Below are 23,142 nucleotides of genomic sequence, written 5' to 3'. Positions count from 1 at the left end.
TTTCTGATTATGATCATTTGTTGCCCGCTACTTATCAGAATATTTATAAAAGATCATTTGAGTATTATATCAGAATATAAGGATATTTGATAATTCGTAAAATATTTATAGTACAACTATATAGTGGTAAATTCTAATAAATACACATTCATTAAGTTATTTATACGTTCTTTGTTTAAAACAATTCAAAATCATTTGGTCTCAAATCTTAATGGAAACCCAGTTTTTAAACATCGCAGGTTTTTAGATGAAAGACTTACAAAAAGGAAGAAAAAACTACAAAAGTAATTAAGTGTAGTATGTTCCACAAACCACAAACTTTTTTTTTTTTTTTTTTTTTTTTTTTTTTTTGTATAACTAACCCTTTGATGCATTTGTTTTCTATACATTGCTATATATAGGATATTTGTATTAAAACGTATAATACATGGGCTTGTAATTAAGTTCTGTGAGAGGCTAAGCGTATAGCTTACTTTCAGTAGTATTCTACAAATGAGCAAGACTTTTTTTTTTTTTTTTTTTTTTAATAGAGGAATGGGTACAGGTTTGTTTTTAACATTGTTCATTGCCAAATTAACCCTAAAATTGTATTGTTGGATTTATGAAGATTTAAATATGCTGATAACATTGTTATTTATTAATGTAACATGCTAATTAAAACAAAGAAATGAACACTAAGAGGGAAATGTCAATATAAACATGGAGCAACAAATTTAATAACTTTTATGCGCATTGTGAATTCGTATTTAGCGTTGTTGTTTCTTTGAGAACTCTAATTGTTGCAGAAACAAATATGCTGGCTCTTATTCATACATAATTTGTTAAATAATCAGTAAGTGAAGAGTCTAATTGAGTATTTTCACCAGTAACAAATACTGAACTGCTGAAGTGAGCATTTTCACCAGAAACAAATACTGAAGTGCTGAAAACTGTGATTTAATCTGTACTTCCACACTCGTGTTAGATTTTACCACAGATTGATTCTAGTGCTTCATTGAGGACATAATTTTCAAGAGAGACATTGTAACTAAATACGATGCTTCTGTGATTGGATAATCATTGAAGTGATAATATGGAAGACCAATCAATAGAAATGAATTACGATACAGTGAATTTGAGAAACAATAGTTACTCTTTTTAGTTGCAGATTTATTTATTTTGCAATTTACGTCAGCAAAAGAGGCAAGAGTGTGTGTTATAATGTTATATATGGACGAATCTTACTGAAGGATTGTCAGAACATAATTTTGTAAGCTGAACTATTGATCACATTGAGCCATGTGTATGTGTGTGTTCAGCTGAACTATTGATCACATTGAGCCATGTGTATGTGTGTGTTCATTTTGGCAATAGTACCAATGCTAAAGTGAGAATATCTTGTCAGTATTTTGTACATGAAAATTTGTAGATTGGAGTAAGGAAAAAGAAAGTTCTGTAAATTTGAAACTATTGTTTCCAGCTTTTTTTGTACAATCGACGTAATATGATGTTCAACTGTGAGTAATCGTGTTAACATTAAATATATATATTTATGAAATCAACCTTGTAGCCTGTGCTAGTATAGCTCTTCCACATAGCAACTAATAGAGAAATGTATTAAATAATAATTTATGCACAAATGAGGCTTTATATTGATGCAAATGTATTTAAACCTGATCATACTTACAATTTATGTGTAAGTGAAGTAAATAAAATTCAGTAAAATTATGCAGGTGAGAGTTATTCTTTAACTTTTCAGTTTAAGACATTGTAGTTATACACACTTCAATACATGTAATAAGTGGTTCAGTATGAATACACTGTCTATTTTTTTTAACCTTAATGCTCCATTTAAGCAATAGTATGCGATGCGAAAAATCTCTAATGAGAGAAAAAATTGAATTAATCGTATATTTTAAATTAAAAAAAAGGAACAAGAAACATTACCTGCAATTTAATTGCGTAATTGACTTCACAGTCTGTTCATTGAACAATATTGCCACGTGAAAATATTCTTAATTCTAACTGAGTGTGACTGATTAACACCCAGGCCAAACGCTTAAGCTACAAAGTTGAATTTTTTTTACAGTGCAAAGAATTTGTGACGTATCACTAAGGATGTAAGGTGTGGGGGATGTTATATACAAATGCCTATATCTCCGAAATCCTGAATCCTGAGACATAAAATTTGGTGTATGAACTTTTCATTTAAAATAATAAGTGTTTCAGGATTTTTTGATATTTGACCTAGAATGGAAGAAAAGGGGTGGGTTATTAAATTATTTTAAGATGTCTATATTTCAGAATCTCTTAAGGTTAGAGACATGAAATTTGATAGTTAGACTTCTCACTTAAAGTAATAAGACGTGTTTCAGTTTTTATATATTTGACCTAGAAGGGAATAAATGGGTGTGGGAGGAAAAGGAATGGGATTACAGTTATTATGAGGTGATGTCTATATCTCGGAATCTCTTAAGGTTAAAGACAAAAAGATGAGAGTTCATAAGTTGTTTTTTTTCCCTCTCTCTATCTGAAAAATCTCAATAAAAACTGAAATGAGTACCACTACAATGCTAACTATCCGTGTTAAATATAGAACATACCTACGTAACGATGCCATAAATATTTGTTTCATGATATCCATATGCACATTTATTTTAGGCCCAAACTCGAGTAGTTGGAAGTTTTTTGCGAAAAATCTCTGATTTTTCTTTAATCCAGTGCTTGTTAAACTATGAGCACAGCCTTGATAAACTTTCTTATTTATGTGATATACTAAGCATGTAACAGCACATAAGTAACAAAGTGTATCACGATTGCCCTCGTAGTATTAAAAGGAAAGAATAAAAAAAAAAGAAAAAAAAAGAAAATGCGTATCAGTAGGTAGTTGCTACGCTGACGTCATGTAGCATAAAGTTTCCTGTTAAGATCAAACGAAACCGTATTTGATCGCACGGAGTATGCATTTGTTAGAGGAAGAGGGTCCATTCAGTGATTATAGGAGAACAGAAAACACAGTAGTAACTTTGTGCGAAGCTGTAGAGATGTGTGTGTGATGCAAAATATTGAAAATGGTCACAATCGTCTAGACCTATTTTGTGTACAACGTTCAAGGTGAAAGGTGTTTTGAGTTGTAGCTACAGTATATAAACATGAACAAGAAAATATTTTGTGGATGATGTGCGAATAGAATACAACAAAAAAGTGCAAAGCGGGTTAAAAAACCAAGTGCTATTCAATTTCTTAAAATCAGATATCCTGATTTTAAGGAAAGTATGTTTGTGTGTCCGAAATGCTATAGCAAATCATACAAGGAAAATAAAAAACAGACATTAAAACATACTGGCAGCAATCAGTCACATAAGCCTACTGTAATACTGTGAGGTGCATAGAGTTTTCATATAAAGACCTTTGGATGGACCAAGTAGACAGGACAATATAACGTAAAATTTTCAGGAAGTACTTGGTTGGCAGAAGAATTCTCAGCGGCGGTTTGGTGAGGTTTTGTCTCTGCGGCGTTAAATATTTAGATAACTTAAGCCATGAAGTAGTTATTCCAATATAGTTTCGTATGTACTGATGTTATGTAGAGTAGAAAACATGAATGGGAAAATTAGACTCACTTAAGTCTATTTTTAAAATGTATGATATACTGAAATTGCCTTCTGGAAGAACTACTTTTGGGTTCACATGTGAACTCTATTCGGGTATCAATTCGACTTCCATATGGTTCGTATACAGTTAGAAATATTGCCTAGTAAACCGTCCGTAATTTCTGTATTTTCTTTTATAGGATCATAACCAACCAAGAGACACAGTCGAGAATTTGGATATCAGCGAAGAAAATGAATAACCCTTTTAGTATTGCAACTCAAGAAAGCAAACGAAGTACACTTACAAAACCGATAGAAATGCAAGCCTTACCAAGCAGTGCCAGCATCTTTGCATGCCGTTTTTGTGGAAAAAAGTACAAAAGTAAATATTGCTGCCAAGTTCATGAGCGTATTCATACAGGAGAATCCCCGTACGGATGTCCATTTTGTCCTGAATGTTTTAAGTCTAAAGAGAAAATGGATTCTCATGTTTTGAAAATGCATTTCGAGAATTACCCAAAGTATAAACAATATTTCATCTCAAACAAACTACTTAAAGTTTTTCCAGGAACACGAACTTTGTGGCGCTCTCTAAAGAGGGCAATGCCATCGCGGACTGACCGCGCACTCTGTGGCGTTTTTGAAAAGTTTTTCAAAATGCCTTAGGAGTGAAAATTTAAGCGTTGCAATCTTGACATCTTTGCACCAACACGGTCGAGTGTTGATCAATAACACATGCGGATTTCTGAAACAACATCTATTTCAAAGTAATTTGTTTTCCCACTCCCTCTCCCGTTGTTGGGAAGGAGAACCGGAACCGGTTTCTGGTTTCAAAGCATGTGGTGAAGAATAGGAAGACTGTGCGGTAAAAGTATACGAATGGCATGCGAATTGTTACAAACTTATGACTCTTGTAATGTTCCTGTGCCACCGCCCTAACGAGGAGGAGAGTGAGTGAGTCCAGCATGCTGTGTCCTGTTCAGAGAATGGTGGTGACTTCAGAATTCTTTTCCATTATAAAAGTCTTTCTTCGATGCATAGTGTCTGATAAATATCGAAAATTCGACTTGTAAAGGACAAAAAAAAAAAAAAAAAAAAAAGGAAAACAAGTGAATCAGCGACTATAGCGTCTGCACTAAAGAGCTTTTAGCTAGCAAAGAATGCTAGTACCCTAATAAAGCATTATGTACGTTGATCCTTTTTTCTACCCTTCTATTGAACTGATATATGAATAAATAAAAAAAAAGGAATAAATAAACAGTGATATTTTAGGAAGCAGGTTAGCAGACGGATCCCCATTACTTGCATCATAAGACCGTAGAATGTAAACAACACAATATACTTTGACTTTCTTTTATATATATATATCTTAATCTACACTCAGCTTTTTCCTATAAATTTCTCTTAGGTTATTGAATAGAGTGAACTTTTATTTTATTCATATTTTAATCCACATACGAGTACATTTTTCCTTTAAATTTCTTGGGAGCTCCAAGAAGTGAAACGTGTATATATATATATATATATATATATATATATATATATATATATATATATATATATATATATATATATATATATATATTACCTGCATTCAGTCTTTTTCTTAGGTCCCCCAAGAGTATGAAGCGTTTACTTTATTTTTCACCTATATCCAAGGGAGTGAGACCCGAAGCTCATAGCTTGTTTAGCTTATACGGAAATCCAGCACTCTTTAGCTTTATTAGACAGATATTTGTTGTTTTATCCGTTATTTGGTGTAATATTGATTGACAATTAATTGCGTTTACTTTTAGGGAAGGTATGGATTATAAACCTTGACGGCCCTTGTACGGCTCATGCTAACAAGGTTCCTTAGTAATTATTTTTTACCTACCGTCGCACCGCTCGCCCTACCCTTACGCCGCTACTGCCTAAATGTGCAATATAAGTATACGCACGAGACAAGATTTGTGGCTGTCTCGTCTTGAAAATGTGATGTAAAAGTGATGTCTCCACTCGAAAAATGTATATTTCTCTATTGGAAGAGCCGTGTCTCGACTCGAATTTTGTCAGGAAAATCCTGTCTCGGTTCGTCTCGTGTGCAACACTAGTGCAATACTTACGTCAAGATGACAAGAATAGCGAAGGACCGAAATGCATGAAAGGTCCAGAGGCGTAGCCAGAAACTCGTGAAGGGGGGATTCGTAAAGCATATTTTCTCTCTCTCTCTCTCTCTCTCTCTCTATATATATATATATATATATATATAATACCCAAACACTGTGGGGGTAAGACACCCCAGTCAGCTCTACGGGAGTTACAGGGGATGTATGTAGGGGAGACCGGGGTATTCACGAACACTTAAGCTTTGATTATAAATAACTCCTTTATTTTTAGAGATAAAACATTAACATTTCTTGTGTATAGAAAGCTTGGAGCTTTTCCTTTCTACTAAAATGCAGAGGAAAGTCAAAAGTAACATTTTTCAATAAATTAGTGAGATGTTTGAAAAATGTTCCTATGTTCGGGATTGCCCCAGTGGTCGGGGTAATCCAGAACATACTGTTTACTTTAAACTTTCCTTTACGAAAGAAGGGAAATGCATTAAAATACATTAAAATTATACTGTAATTTAGTATTTAAATCTTTAATAGGAATTATAATTACAAACATAACTCAAATTAATGAGAAACGAGTCCAGACCTCATTATCTTTGAAATTATTACACATGAAAGTTAATACATAATAGGCCAAACAAATGCAATCTTATGAAATAAATTCAGAAATAACGGTACATTAAGGAAAATATTCATTAAAATGAAAACATTATTTTGAACTGTAGAAATCACATATATACGCATTTATGTTTTCTCCCAAAGACAGTATTCTTTATTAGTCCAGTGTTGAAACGCGGTTAATAGGCTGAACAAAATTAGCTAACTGCTAATGAATGCTACTAGGCTAAATAAATTTGTAAAACACTCTGTGAATCACACACACAGAAAAAATTGCAGCCTATAATGAAAGATCAGATATGTAAAATCGGATTACTGACTATGAAATAATGAAGTAATCATTCTAAAAATAATAAATATAGCAAACTATTCTAATTAACAAAGCTAATAACGCTCAATACCAAGACACGATGTATTTCCCAAACCAATTTCATTAACTTATTACTTACATTTCAATAAGGAAAAACTAATTAAAATTTTTTCATAATTTATTTCACATCATTGGGCAATCCCGAACACTCCAGGTAATGGTGAACATTCTGTCTGTCGTTTCCCCATGAGGCGTCAATTTATTGTTAAAATTGAAACTAATTATTGACTGCATACTGGCTAGTAAGATTACAAAAAACTAATGCTCAAATATAAGGAAATATATAGCCTTATCTGTAATAATATAGATAAGAGAAGAGCCAAGTTACGTTGCGCAGATTGTTGAATCAATTTCATAGGTGAATCGACAAACACAACAAAACATCTTCCTGGTAATCCACTCAATTGATTGCCATCAAATGTATGCTACACTTGTCCAGGTCCCTCCGCTAGCATGCAGCAAAATCGTCTGTTTTCTTACAAGTTTCCTTCGGTGTAAACCTGGGTGTTCGGCATTACCTCAGTGTTCGAGAATACCCCGGTTTCTCCTATGCAGTCATGATTTCAGGGGGTGGTCCGGGGGGAATTTCCGTTTTATTCAAGTTCCCCCCCCCCTCTCTCTCTCTCTCTCTATATATATATATATATATATATATATATATATATATATATATATATATATATATATATATATATATATATATACGAGGGTTACTACGAAAGTTTTGAGATACGCATTGTTGTGGTACAGTATTTAAAATTCCAACAATTGCGTTCGGTAGTGGTATCCAGAGTGAAGAAGCGAAGAAAGTTTCAACTTGCCTCGCTTATCGGCGTGGCCGAATTGCCTTCACTTGTTTGTTAATATGAGCAGTATTCGGCTGTCTAGAATAGAGCTCGAAATGGAACATTTTCGGGCAATGATCCTTTACGATTTCAAAAGTGGTTTGAACGAGACACAAAGCCTTGACCGTTTGCAGGGGGCATTTGGGGACCTCGCTCCTTCCCGTGCTACAATTTTTCGATGGTTTCGTGAATTCAGAAGAGGCCAGACATCGCTTAAAGATGAAGAGAGAGCTGGACGTCCGGCAATAGCTGTGTCAGATGAAAACATTGCCGCTGTGGAACAAATGATTCGAGAAAATCCTCGAGCAACTTTCAAGGACATTGAATCTACAGTGAACATTGGATCGCCAGCAGTAACAAAAATTCTTCATGATCATCTTTGGCTCAGGAAGGTTTCATCTCGTTGGGTGCCTCACACTTTCACTGAACAGCAGAAGCGCATGCGTGTGGAATGGTGTGAAGAAATGCTTGCAAGATTTGATGGAGGGAATTCTCGACCATCTCTGACATTGTTACTGGTGATGAGACTTGGATCTATCAATTTGACCCTGAAAATAAACGCCAGTCTACAGTTTGGATCTTTCCAGACGAAAATCCACCCACGAAAGTGAAGCGATCGCGAAGTGTGGGGAAGAAGATGGTCGCAACTTTCTTCTCCAAATTTGGTCATGTTGCAACTGTTCCACTTGATGACCAAAGGACTGTTACTGCTCAGTGGTACACCACTGCCGAACAAAAGTGTTCCAGAGCTTCGGGAACGGCGACCAAGAACTGGATTGCGTGGGATCCTGCTTCATCATGACAACGCGTCCGCACACACGGCCAACATCACAATTCAGTTTTTAGAATCTACGGAGGTCAAACTTATGACTCATCCGCCGTATAACCCTGTCCTAACCCCGTGTGATTTTTTTCTGTTCCCCAGGATCAAAGATAGCATGCGTGGGAAGAGATTTTGCAGCCCTGAAGAAGCTGTAGTGGCTTACGAGAATGTACTTTCAACACTTGAAGAAAAAGACTGGCAACACTGCTTCCACAAATGGTTTTCGAGGATGCAAAAGTGTGTACAGTGTAATGGTGAATACTTTGAGAAAATGTAAGTGTTAAATTGATTTTAAGTATTAAGTTATTTCACATCTCAAAACTTTCGTAGTGACCCTCGTATATATAGAAACGCTTTCAAAGTCTTGAATGGTAAGACCAATTGGAAAACGACCATTAGGAAGACCTAGGCGCAAATGGGAGGACAATGTTAAGATGGATCTCGCAGAGATAGGAATACAAAGTAGAAACTGGATGCAGTTAGCTATACTGGATATAAGTCAGTAGAGAGCTTTTGTGAACGCGGCGTTGAACCTCTGGGTTCCATAGGCCAGAGAGTTATATATATCGATTTCCGATTGGTCTTCCATTCAAGACTTTGAAAGCGTTTCTACTTTCTTCCATTCTAGCTACATGACCTGCCCACCTAAGCCTCCTAGACTTGACGACCCTAACAATGTACTCTTCACGATTAGATTTTTGGATGTTGCAAAGTTCACGAGTCTAACACCGTTGTCATTACTTTCCTTATGCTGACTTTCGTTCCTTATAATCGGTTTGAAAATATCCTCTCGTTCTATCTTCGCATTGAAAACCCCTAATAGAATTTTCACATGGTACCGCGGGAGTTGGTCAAATATCCGTTCCACTTCGTAAAAACTGTCTTTTATATCGTCATCCTTATCTTCAGTTGGGACATGTACATTTAAAACAATATCACACCACCATTTAAAACAATATCACTTAAGAGTAATGAAAGAAAGTCTGTCAGTAACAAACTCAACCCAATTGCTGGTAGTATACGTTTATGAACGAAAAACCCTGTTCCTAACTGGTGATTTTTATTTCCTTCCCCGTAAAAGAACGTAAAATTTCCGGAATTCACAGATCCATTTCTTTCCCACCTAACTTCCTGAACTCCTACTACGTCCATCCTGTATTTCTCTAACTCACTCGTAACGGATTTTAACGCGCCTGCCCTATAAAGACTCCTAGTATTCCATGTTCCAAATCTCATGTCCATTTTCTTTTGCTGAGGTCGTGGCAAATTATCAGTCCCTGTCCGAGGCTTTTGTGAATATTTCTGAACAAGTGTTTTTTTTTTTTGTTTTTTTTTTAAATACAGGATAAGGTTGTTAGCCTTACCCAAACCCCCAAGCTGGAGGACCACTCCTAGTCGGCTGTCCGCGACTGCTTATATATATATATATATATATATATATATATATATATATATATATATATATATATATATATATATATAACAGGAAGTACTGAAAATTATCTTTTCCCACATTCTTTTCTTTCATGTAATGCATGTTGAGCGTTCGTAATGTATTCTGGGTCTCTGCAATGCATGTTGCGTGGTACCATGGGGTCAACAATCTCTGGCAACATGCATTCCTTAAAAAATCTTGACAATTTTGGAACCATTACATTGCTCCACAAATCTCCATTTCTCTCCACAACCTCAAGTGCAATGGTGTGGCCTCATCAATATAGACAACGAGGTAACACTTACTGATCTCTGAAATGTTTAACTGTCCTTGGATCTGGTAATAACAATCACTGTTCCGTTTTAGCCTCAAGCTACCCTCACCGGAGATCTCTAGGAACAAACCTTTCCTCCGTCTTATTTCTTCTTCCATATTTTTGCCTCTAAGGGAAGGAAGACATTTTACCTCCACTAGGGCATTCTCTTCTACAATGAAACCTGAAGAATACAAGAATAGGATAAAGGATTAAGCACAGATTCATACGAATTGTAAATCATGTATGTGTTACAAGCAGCACTTTCGCAGTTATAAAAGTAGCTGATTGAACAAGTTTTGTGAACATTTAATTTCTAATTACTTACTTTCCCCTAGTACAGTAGAACGGCTGAATAGGCTTTGATAAGAATGTAAAGAAATGCCCATCCTCTCTAGGACATCCTCGCCCTCACACGATATTATAATTACCACAACCAAATATATCGGCAGTTTGGAGTTACCTCTGTCGTATCTTGCGGTTTTTCGTTGCCCTCCTCCTAACCCCCACTCCCACCCCCCACCAACACAAGTTTTGGAGCTATATGCATTGATATGAAGCGTAATCCCGTGAAGGAAGACGGACAGCGGTGAAAGAATTCGTTGCGCTGAACGAAAAGTTGTCTGACAAGCGAGTGCTTCCTGTCGAGCCACGGTGAGAGAGAAAATATTTTCTGGGCAACTTCAGGTATAGGCCTATTCGTATGCCATGAAAAGCGCCGAACATCATGAGTATATGACTTACTGATTCACAAATATGACGGCCACAAAAAGAAAGAAAAAAAAAACTACCGCGAACCTAGTGTTGGTCGTGGTTTGTGGAGAACGGAAGGGGCATAACATTGTCTAACAACAAGCTTTCCAATATATTGTTTTGTATAAATATGTTAAATTAATGTTTGATATAGGAGGAAAAGTTAACTAGAAAACTTTATGTAAAGTCTATATTATTATGTAAAAGGTATCCATATTTGGTCTATACGGTATAATCTATAAGAGAAAAATGTACTGTTGCAAAATCAGGCAATAACTATCTATAACCTAAGTTCATGAAAAGAGTAAGGGAAAAGAAACAAAACCATTTAGATAGGAACTGGCCACAAGAGACATGTCACGTGGATAATGCATATATAAACCAGGGATCTCCACAAAGTGAGGCTCCTTCTGCCCTGGTCAGTAGTGCGTAGTAAAGCCAAGATGAGGTCCCTACTGCAAGTATGACTGTTTTTCTCTAGTGGCTGGCACGAATTAATCTGGAAATTTTCAGAAAGGAAATGAGGATGTTTTCACAAGCTTACCAGAAGTGTTACAACAGGAGAGCTGAAGCTCTCAACCCTGTTCGTCACTGTCTTTTATACACAGTAGCTCCCCAGTTGCATCACGATTCTGGGTGGGCACCGTTCTAGACCATCTCGCTTTGGCAGAGCCAGGAATCGAACCTGGGACCCCACGACCAGCAGTCAGAGACGGTAACCACTAGATATATATGGCAAAGTATGTGCCCTCCCGAGGAAGATGCCTGAATTCAACACTGTTCCCACTACGTCTGGGAAAGTAGCTTACACGCATAAAGTATAAAAAATATGCATTAAGTAAACGTATAAAGTAAACAATATGAAATGCATTAATAGGAAAGACAAATCATGAACAATAAACGGCTACAGTATTTGCAAAGGATTGTAAGATCAGATTAGGGCCGCTGCATGTTTATCATCATATAAAAATAATTGCAAGAAGTCAGAAAACTTACCATCAGGACTTGCTCCCAAGAAACCAAGTTGGAGATCAATAATTAGTCCTCCTTTTTCTATTGTCCATCCCTTTTCATATGCAAGCCTCTGAAGAGCCACATCTTCGTTATTTTTGCCATATTCAATAGCTGTCGTCCAATTTTTTTTTTTTTTTTTTTTTTTTTTTTTTTTTTTTTTTTTTTTTTTTTTGTAAAGTATTTGCTTTACAAGTGCGTGGCATGGCGTACTATCTTTTCGCTTCATCACTTTTCCAAACATCGAGGCAGTGAGTCTGTTACGCCGATGTTGCTCATATATCAAATTTCCATGCTGTCCTCTGGATGAAGATTCTATTGCTGCTCTCTCCTCGACAGTAATCTAAAATACAATGAAAAGAGTTTTATTCGCACACACAAGTAGACCTTGTGTACAAAGTATAACACTGAAAATCTGCATAATTTGAGAAAGGAAAATACAGGAAGGAAGGGTCGGTTCTGGAAGGAAGGCCTTTGTCTTTTGTTCGAAATTCCCTCTGAGGGGTCGCCGCCACTCTCGTAAATGCACAAATAAATAAATAAATAAATAAATAAATAAATAAATAGAAACAAGAAAAATAAGCCCTGAATAAATCCTAGTAAAACCCAATGAAACCTGGCTAAATTTGAATGAAAACGATTAGCAACAAACCTCGTAGTCTATTTTTTCTTTTATCTTCTTGAAAAGGAAAGAATTCAACATGATATGAAGTAATCTGGACTACCTCCTGTTGCTTGAACGAAAACCCAGAATTATACAGTATTGGCGGCCAAAACAAAGCAGATATCAAATATATACATATCTGAGGGATGGAGGTCAGCGGCAGAACGCGAGTGTGGTATCCGAGGATCCTGGGATCGATCCTAGAGGCCGCCCAACCTGTCATCAGTTATCATGATATTTTGGCTATTTCTTTTCGCAGGGAAATTGCAGATCACATAAATATTTCTATTATTATTATTATTATTATTATTATTATTATTATTATTATTATTATCTGCTGCAGGTGAATAATGGGCATTTTTAAAAAAAACGCTACAACTTGAAAGAGAACTGCGTTCTTACGTGTCCTGAAGCAAGGCAATTTCAGGAAATTAATTTGTACTCAAACAAAGCAGTGTTGATACTCCTACTACTACAACTACTAATAACAGACGTAGTAATGGATTACCGGTACTTACACTGTAAATGAAGAGAGTTCCCCTTCGCATGCCGTATGAAGAGATGGCGGTGACATTGGTGGCTTCTCTGCATTTGGCCCATAGTCTTTGTTATTCTCCGGCTGTAACTCCAGTTTTCTTCTAACTCTCTGTGATGTGGATTTACACTGCCGGTCTCTAGTGGCTTTTCTCTTCTTCATGAATTTTTGGAAGTACGTCCCAGGACTCTTTTTTGTTGCAGATTTCCATGGACTGTAATGACACATGGCATTTTTTTGGTAAGCTAGTCCAGCAATATAGCACCTGCGTTGAAATGAACCTCTTTTTGTTAAATTCAATCTCTTTCCTGCATTGAACTTGCACAGTAAGCTCATAAACAGTTCGGCTCTATTAGTAGTTTCGTTTGGCACCAATCTATCAGCTTTGCGCACTAATTGCTGCACCGCTGCCATGATATGGTAATACAGACCAGATGCTTCGAGAACAGGCAACATATCAATGTCTTCTTTCTCATTTTTACAGAAATATTCTTTACATTTCTCGTGCCTTCCAAAAACATGCGATGGACCATTTTTTAAATCATCACGGAGTTCTTCAACAGTATGGTTATTTTTGGCGTTGTAGGTGATGGCTCCTCGAGCAGCTGCCGTTAAACGAGGAATTTTATTCCTCAAGATTGCTCTACTTTCAGGGGAAAAACTAGTTTGAGAGCGAAGTTTGTGCAGGGTACTCGTGTAATTCCTGACACAATGATTGGCGCACTCTACTTTGGTTACATAGCGCCCGTACGGAACTCTTTCAATAATTCTTGCATGAACACTTGAGTCCCCATCCGCAATGAATTTCTTATAACGAATGCCATGCATTTCTTCGCTCCTTTGGAAAGCTTCAACTATAATGTCAGCTTCCATTGACGAGGAAGATGAAGACCAATTTTTGTAGCATTTGTGTTTGCTTGGCTGTTTTTTCTTAGATTCAGCTGAAGCGCACAATGAACAATATTTGTTCCTCACTCCAACAAATAACAGTTGCTTCGTCGCTTGTCCAACAACGCATGCCTGAAATATAAAAATTAGTTTTCCTATAGACCCTATATTGGAAATATTTTACAATATATAAAGCACAATATTACTCTTCATTACAATTTAACACAAATGTCTAAAAGAAGAAAAAGTATAAAGAACAGAATGTGTGCGGCTATATACATATTTCTTGTTTAAAATTATGTGAAACATATTTCACCATTTTATTGGTTATAATACTCCTTTTAGCACAGAGCTACAGAAGAGACATAATTCTTTTCAGGCTTGATAACATAGAATGGTTCGGCTTCGGTACTGTGGAGAAAAAAGAACTCAATATGAGAATAAGAAACTTTTCCAATTTTATCATAAAGACACAAAGTGAAATGTCTATAAGTTAATAATAACAATCCGAAATTTAAATTTTAAAATTATTTATTTTGATTTTTTAATCTGCTCTTATACCTCCCCTCCATGGGCGCCCTAAGGGGGAACGGGGGCACGGTCCTCCCCTGACTCACGGAAATGTATAATGTATAGATCGAGCATTGGGACCCGTGATTGCATTTTCCCCCATTCTACCAGCTCCAACTATACCCCTCCAGAAAATTTTCTTCGGGAGTCGTTGCTCCCCTCCCCTTGTAACAAAAAATAATCATATCGCAGATCCGCCCTCTCCCCTAACCTGATTACGTAATAACTCCTTTGTACGTACAAAAGTATTCTGTGACAGTCCTTGTATTAATCACATTTAATTTGTTCCTATACAAAGTTACTATCTTGATAGGATATAGTTCTCAAACAGATATCCAAGTCCGGTGTGAACACACCACTGTCTACATACGATATGTAAAACGTAGTGCTGTAATTTTACTACATAGCTGTTCTCAGTAATATAATAAGCATATTATTATTATTAATTTTAATTATTATTATTATTAGTTTTTGAAAGAAACATAATTCTACTCTTCTTTTCTTGTGTAGAAAATATATAAACTATTAAGTAAACATCCTTACCTCATATTAAAACTATCTTCCTGTTGAAAACTTCTAGAAGAGCTCGTAGGTTCTTCACCGATGTCTTGGTCTGTCCGAAGGCTATTGTCTCCCTGTAGTGGAGTATCTTCCAAATTCTCTGTAACGGCATTTACCGGTTCATTATCACATTCAAGTTTTCGTATTTTCCACGCTAGACGACGTGCTTTAGATTGCTTATTTCTTTTTCTCGTCTTTGACAGTGGTCGTTTCTTACTAGCCATTATCACTGATAGAAAATCACGCACCAGCTTCACAATAGAAAAGAGCAGCAAGTGGTTAGTAACACTGATGCTTTCTACGCTTATGGATGAAGTATGGCTACAGTTCACATGGCGGCGCCACCGTACGACGGGAAATTCAAAATTATCGAATGTTGTAATAAATTCCTACTTTTCTCGAAATACGTACAATTTTAAAAGTAAATAATTATTGCAAAAGAAAGGACAACACTCAGGCTATAGAACTATATATACTAATTCATAAACATATCCACTACTTAATGTAACGGAAAGTGAAAAAAGAGTGTTACTTTGGAGCGCGTTGTTTTGCAAAGAATTGTTACAATTGAGTTGCGCACTTCTTCAAAGAAAGTCACATAAAAGTTAAGTAAACAAGAACAAAACTTTGTAAAGTTATTAGATCTCTTAGAGAAAGTGTAGGGAGTAATATATTTTAGTTTCACTGTTCTTGCTTTATTAATTTAGTTGAAAAGTAGGAATAGCTTATCGCTAATTAATGGTTAATTATGTCATAATTAATTAATTAATCTTCGGAAAAAATATTTAGGAACGATATAAATATCATCATTATCAGTCTTCCAATAAAAATCAGAAATATTTTCCCATTATTTTACGAAAATCTTGAACGTCGTGTATGCCCTTAAGAATCCAGCTAAAATTGAAAGCATTAAAACTGAAATTTATAAGTGTGAAATATGTGGGAAAACTTATATTAAGAAACATTCATTCTATATGCATAAAAAAATTCATGAAGAGAAAAAAATTCATTGTGAAATTTGTAATAAGGAATTTAGTTACATCTATTGTTTTAAGCGTCATCAGAACAGACATAAGAAACAATATGATGTGTTCTGTGAGTACTGCGGGAAAGGATTCATAGGTAAAAATAATTTGTTGGATCATCTTAACCTTCACACGGGAGCTAAACCGTATATTTGTGAGACATGCGGTGCTAAATATCCTAGTATAATGAGCTTAAGATGCCATTCACGAGTTCATCGACCGATTGAAGAGTATTATCATTGTGATAAATGTGACAAAAGTTTTCCAACGAAGTATAAGTTGGAATCTCACTTGAAGCGTCATAGTGGAAGAAAAGATTTTGTGTGTGAAACGTGTGGCAAAGCAGTGACAAGTAAAGAATCGTTGCAAGCACACTACCGTCGCCACACTGGAGAGAAACCCTTTATTTGTGATACTTGTAATAAACCCTTTGGAACGAAAGTTTTGTTGGCCGTTCATAAGCGCACGCATACTGGCGAAAAGCCTTTTTATTGTGACGTATGCGGTGGAAGATTTACCCAACGGATATCATTGACTGTTCATAAGCGAATACACACTGGAGAACGTCCGTATACATGTGTTGTGTGTGGAAAGGGTTTTCGATCAAAATCAAGTATGGTTAGTCATAAGAAACGCCATTCGAATAATGATAAACTGAGAGAATAATTTTTGTGGTTGTATTATATTTTATATATGGCGTTCAATCCTTGCTTATGAAACATGTATACTTTCCATTTATATGAAAGAATTATACATGTGTAGACTTTAAAACTTGAATTATAGCTCTGCTAAAGAGATACATGATGACTTTTAATGTTAATTAGATTTATTTCCATGAAAATTTTTGTGGGGCCCTTGACAGATCAAAAAGTGAGTGGGGAAAATGTAAAATTGTTATTGTTAGAACGTAGTTTTTAACACTTGCTTTCTGTTGTCAGAAACACACGGAAATTTAAATAAAACTACAAGAAACCCAGTAACAATTTGTGGAGAGTATTTGATATGCATATGCCGCCCTATGAACATCGATTTGGAAACCAGACTTTCAGGCAAAGTTAGAAATACAGAAAAATACAAGGAATTTTACATCAGAGAATAATATCGCAAGTAATCGTATTGCTTTCAGTTACCAGACGTTAAATGAAGGACTGGAGCTTCACAAAGATTTTTACATATTCTTATTTTTGCAGGGTGATTGGACGACAAATAAACTTATTTTTGTCATTGTGAATCTACAGAAGGCTGTTTCATCCTTATGGTAGCAATTTGCAGTCGCCATCAGAGGCACTAGTTTCGCGTCAGCAACGTGTCGCACGCAGTACGGAGTTGGCAGACACTTGTGTACAAGCCGTGCAGAGGAGAGACGTCTGTGAGCAGAATGCCGCCGAAAATCGACCCTTATTGGGAGGGCTACATCGTAGCACTTTCTGATATAGGCTACAACTGTAGCCGAATAACAACACAGTGCAAGAAGAAAAGTTTTACAGTGTATCTGATAAGGGAATTAATGTAGCCATCCATCGCAATGCAAACCCAGAGCAAACCATTGCCATACGTCGTCAAAAGGGGCAAAAGAAGCAACCAGCTTCACAACGCAGTCAAGATGTCATTGCCAAGGTCCACCGGTTTGTGACCCAGGAGAATCCACCCACCCACTGTGACATAGCGAGGCGCGTTGGACGGTCAATTGCAACTGTACACCGAATCATACGCGACAATTTGGGACTCAGAAGTGCACACAAGCGGCGGGTTCATGTTCTGAAGCCAACGCACATCGCAGAACGGCGGGTGGCATGCAAAAGGCTGTATGAAGGTTACCTGACAAGTGACAAATGGCGTTATGTAATCACCTTAGATGAAGCATGGGTCTATTTGACAGGATCCCAGCAGATGCGTGCAATTTCCTACGCCGCAGTGATGGAACCGATTATGCACAGTGGGTTCCCTCCTGCAAGGAGAGTTTTCCAAAGGGATTTATGGTAGTGACGGGTTTCTGTGCAAAAGGAAAGCTTACGATACACCGGGTGTCATCAAATGTCACGGTGAATGCAGCGTATTATATCGAGCATGTACTGGAACCAATCTATCGCTAACATGCCCCGACTTTGTATGGCAATGGCAATGACACTGACCAGGGACGTGTAGTGCGTATTACCGCTGTTACCGGCGGTAACGGTAAAAATATTACAGTTTTTCGTTGTTTTCATATATCTTCAAATTTCATTATCGATATGGGAAGATGTTTACATTTTTCTTTTTCTTTTCTTTCTTTCTTCCTTTTTTTTAAAAAAAAAGTTTGGATGGCATATGCTTCATTTGCACTGTGAACGAATGCGACATGCCAGCACCAAATAGAAGGATACTGTTGTTGATACCGCAGATTTCAGAGGTAACGCGAACTCCGATAGCGTTCGTTCACTCCAGAAGCACCTTTTAGCGTACCAGCCAGAAGCATCCTGCGCGCTCGTATTTGGACTTTCGGAATAGCCCTTATGTTACCGTTCGGCTGAGTGGAACAGGAAAAAATTGGAACGTTCCTTGTGAAAACAAGGAGAATCTAGAATATCATCAACATGTATATTCTACTCACTGCCCGCTTAGTCTCTATTCGCTCTCCTCTCGCTGTAAAGGATCGAGCGGGCGGTAATTCTACGATACTGTTTCGTTTGCTTCCCCATTCTAAGGATACTGTAGAAACTTGGCTTTAATTTCAGTATTCATAAGATTATTTCATAGTCTTAACAGCATACAATTTCGTACAAATATAAGTAGCAGGTTTTTCATACTAATAGCATTTAACACGTGCTACTGTGAAACTGATGTTCCAATGCATTATTTATATGTCAATGTATCATTTTTTACACGACTTTTGTATGTTAATACGTTATCTTTATATTTGAATAATACAAAGATCAAGAAGAATATATTCCATAGGATATTCTAACAAAAATTTAATATAGATATGATTCAAAATAAAGTTTCTCATTGAATGTTAATTTGAGCTTATGGGCATTATTTTTTTTTAAAATTGAGATTTTATTTCTGTTTAAACAGTATATAAATTTAAATGGTTGTCTCATGCCTGAAGGAGCAAAGATATTGTCAGTCCCTGAAGTGTCATTAAATATACAGAAATGCCTATTGATGAAGCACATTGTGCTATATGGGAACTGTTTCAAGAGCAAGGGGAGTAGTAATGATAATTAGAGAGAAGTAGAGATGTTGCCCGCGCTCCTTCCAATTCGAGTAATTATTATTATTTAGGATTTATGCTAATTAAGTTGAAAATATTTGTTTTTAATTTAGTATAGAAAACTTTCGATGCAACAAATTTCCAACTCTAGCCGCTAGCCTACTAGATGAATTTGGATTTTGATGCAGTTTGATGTGTTGAAAAAGAACTGTGCATGTGCAATAGTCTTCATCGTGCCGCAGTTTGACTGTCTAACTAATTTTCAATACGGAAAACGTGTTGCTCAAACATACGATGAAACTCCAGTTATGGTTGGTGAGGTAGGGAACTGCAGCCTCTTGTTAATTATATTTTCATTCTTAAGCCCATAGACTTAATTTAGTTTTAGAAAAGTCCGTTGATTATACAAAAGGGCATAGGCGTAAATAGCACCCCCGCAATCCTCGCGGCAGGGGGAAGGCGCACGAGCTCCAGGGGCGCAAAATATATAGAAACTACTGCGCATAACTAAAGGTTGCGAGGGCACTGAAGCTTCAAGTTACGCTACTGGAAAAGGGTATGTTTTTTTTTTTTTTAAATTGTGTTGGGACTTGCTTCTTCTTCCTCGAAGTCTTCAAAAAGAACAAATACTCTGGATTATGTAGTCAACAAAAGTATCCCAATAGTCTCAAACACAAGGTATGGAACTATAGAAGTAGGGTAAATGATGTGCTGTATAGCTTTAAAGATGAACTGTTAGGAGTCTTTAAATCCATAATGGATAAAACCGACGAATAGGATTCTCAAACCAGAGTTTGTGTAGCAAAATTTTATCAAACCTTTCAAAGTTTTGACTTCAATTTTTTTTACTTGAACTGTTTGCTGTTATAGCATCAAGATAAGAAATCTTGTTCAATATCTTACAAAAGAAAGTTCATGATGTAGGTTACTGCAGAAAGAAAATAGATGACTTTGAAGAATATGTAAGATCATTGAGAGATAGTTTCAATTATATTTAGTAAAAAATGAAAGAACATGAAGAGCCACATTGTTCTAAAAGGTCAAGAGTAAATGAAGTGGAATTTGACCACTTTGCCAATGCCTATAGTTTGAAATGGTTGATACGCTGAAAGAAAAAGTGAGTACTAGATTTTTTGATATTGAGAAACAAGAGTTACTTATAGTATCAGCAACCGGTAACAATCGTCAAATTGTCACGCCACGTCACTGACACTGACAGAGTGTTCATCCATCAGAACAAGGCCAACAGCCATACTGCCAAACGAACGGTGGCCTACATGACATGTATGGAATAGGAGACAGGTGTAAAAGCTATTCCATTTCGAGACATACCCGTTAGTCACCAGATACATCCCCTATGGACTTCTGTGCGTTCGGCCTCCTCAAACGGAACATCAATAAGCGTCGTCCGACCACACTTGGTGGCCTTTGGAAAGTGTGCAAGAAGGAGTGGGCGAAATTGGATCAGGCAGTGCTCAATAGAGGTCTCCTTCAGTGGAAACTACGATGTCGTCCAATCGTTCACCAACGGGGCTCTTACATCGAACATGATTGCTGGTTGAAACGGGGTTTTACGCCCTAGGGCACGGGTCTGTAATTCACTACCATAAAGCTGAAACAGCCTTCTGTACTTGTCTTTCCGAAAGTTTTTTTTTTTTTTTTTTTGACATGGCTCAAATAATAATGTTAAAAAAAAAAAAAAAAAAACTTCCTTGTCTCTGCATTCACGATCTAAATTATGGACGAATTCTCGTTCCATGATGAACAGAAAAGGAAAAGGATGGTTTTCCGAAAGCAGAGAAGCATTTCGTAATAAGAAACGTGAATAGAAGAAACCTATTGAAAGAGATTATTATTATTACAAGTACAGTAGGCTGTCACTGATTCCGCGAATACCAGAGCGGCTTGTGTCGGATTACAGAAAGGTTGTAGACTCTCACTAATATGGCCACCAAATTGCATCATGGCTCTTCCACGCTGGCAAAGTTTCCACTGCAAAACGATGGTTTACTGATGGATAGACTGAAATAACACGGTTAGATTGCAGAGAGTGTACTGTAGAATGAGTGTCACCGTTAGAAGACAAATAATAATATAGATACAATCTGCTATGACATAAGGAAATAAATAATCTGTTCCAGCAGAATCAAAACTATCGAAATGGCAGCAAACGACAAACTCTTCAGCACCATAAAAATATGTTTTTCTCGAAAACTACTGATTAGAATCTATCCTCAAGCATGCCCTTTTGTTCAGCTCGATATCATGCATCTCATCGATTGATAGGTCTCATCTTTGGACAGTATAAGTGTTAAAGAAAAAGTACAGTTTAAGAGTTAATCGTAATTTTGGTTACTTGAGAATAGATTTATATGCTGCCAATCAATGACGGCTATGGAATAACATAAAGAAGCGATTTCTCATCACACATCAGCATTATTTCAAAAATGGCTTCTTCCACTGATGAGCCAACAAAGAAACACAGGCATTTGATTTGCTCTTGCCGTTTTCTCAGCCGTATTCAACTTCTATGGGACTCATCCTCCCAATTTATAACAAGCTGGAAGAGATGTGTGTGAACGCTTTCTGCACTGTAAATGAATACTTCTTTTGGAACCTCACATGTTTTCTCGTTACGGTATCAATAGTCCCTTGATTTCCTCGTTATGTACTGCTTGTAGACGCTCCTTGTTGAGTGCATCGTGAGTGATTCGTCGCTATTCTGAATTCTTTTAAGGAATCGTTATTTTCATTTTTGTGTACTTAAACAATGCATCGGGTGTGTTATACAAATTTTCAAAATAATGGAAACACTTACAGTCCGGTCTAAAAACAAAACAAAACAAAAAAAAATCCCCACTTGAATGTTTTGCTGAAAAACAAGTTTTGCTACTACAGGGTGCGGCACGTAAAACCGGCCCGTAAAGTGAACACATAAACTGAAATGTAATGTATTGAATATGACTACTCACCTTCACAGCAGGTGCTGAAAGTGTCCTCCGCCCACTTCAACACACATGTGAGCACGATTGAGGAGATTCATATATACCCTTGTCAGTTCTTGTGTTGTAATGCTATTGGTGACATCCTGGCTCCTGGTCTTGAATTCTTCAATTGTGTGTGGATTTGTTTCGTATACTCTTCCCTTTAACAGTCCCCATAAGTAAAAGTCACACGTGGTCAAGTCTGGTGACTGAGGAGGCCACAAGCCTTTGCTGATTGTCCTCTCTGCTGTAAACATCTCATGTACAAGGGACAATGATGCAGCTGATGTGTGGCACGTTGCACCGTCCTGCTGAAAGTAACATAACTGACGCTCCTCTTCGGTCAAGTGTGTATAAAACTCCTCCAGGATTCCCATATACACGTCACTGTTCACTGTCGTCTCAAAGAATATGGGCCCAATAACATGTGTGGCGGAAATGGCACACCAAACACCAATCTTCTCATCATGCAAGGGACCTGGTGGATTGCGTGTGGATTTTCTGTCGACCAATACCGGTTGTTTTGGGAATTTACGTACCCAGACAGGTGGAACCACGCCTCGTCACTCATGATGAGCATTAGTGGATCCAAGAAACCACTGGCAACATTGCTCAACAGCCATGAACAGAAATGCACCCTCTTCTGCAGGTCAGGCTCCTTCAGTTCTTGCACAACACTTATCCGGTACGGTTTTAACTTCAGTCCCCTTAAAACACGTCTGCAACTTCTCTCACTCGCATAAACCTGTTGACTTAATCTCCTGGTTGACTTTCGAGGACTTCTTGTCATTATCTCCTCCACCTGCATCTTTAATTCAGGTGTGCAGACAGATGGTCGTCTGTTCCTGGGAGCATTTTGAACCGATCCTGTACGCCGCCATTT

At 36.9% G+C, this 23,142-nt stretch overlaps 1 protein-coding gene across 1 annotated transcript in view; it reads left to right on the top strand.

Moving 5' to 3' along the window:
- The window catches only part of LOC145661839 (uncharacterized), a 32,702-nt gene extending 15,618 nt beyond the window's left edge, over positions 1-17,084 (top strand). Inside the window, exons 2-3 of the mRNA XM_081727178.1 lie at positions 3,750-4,130; positions 15,945-17,084. Coding sequence (XP_081583304.1) covers positions 3,750-4,130; positions 15,945-16,748 — 1,185 coding nt within the window. The 3' untranslated portion in view covers positions 16,749-17,084. The remainder of the gene's footprint in view (positions 1-3,749; positions 4,131-15,944) is intronic.
- Positions 17,085-23,142: the final 6,058 nt, after the last annotated feature.

Source organism: Thermobia domestica, chromosome 10 (assembly GCF_964235325.1).
Source record: "Thermobia domestica chromosome 10, izTheDome1.hap1.1, whole genome shotgun sequence".
NCBI classification, from domain to species: domain Eukaryota; kingdom Metazoa; phylum Arthropoda; class Insecta; order Zygentoma; family Lepismatidae; genus Thermobia; species Thermobia domestica.
This window is presented reverse-complemented; position numbering and strand designations above follow the sequence as displayed.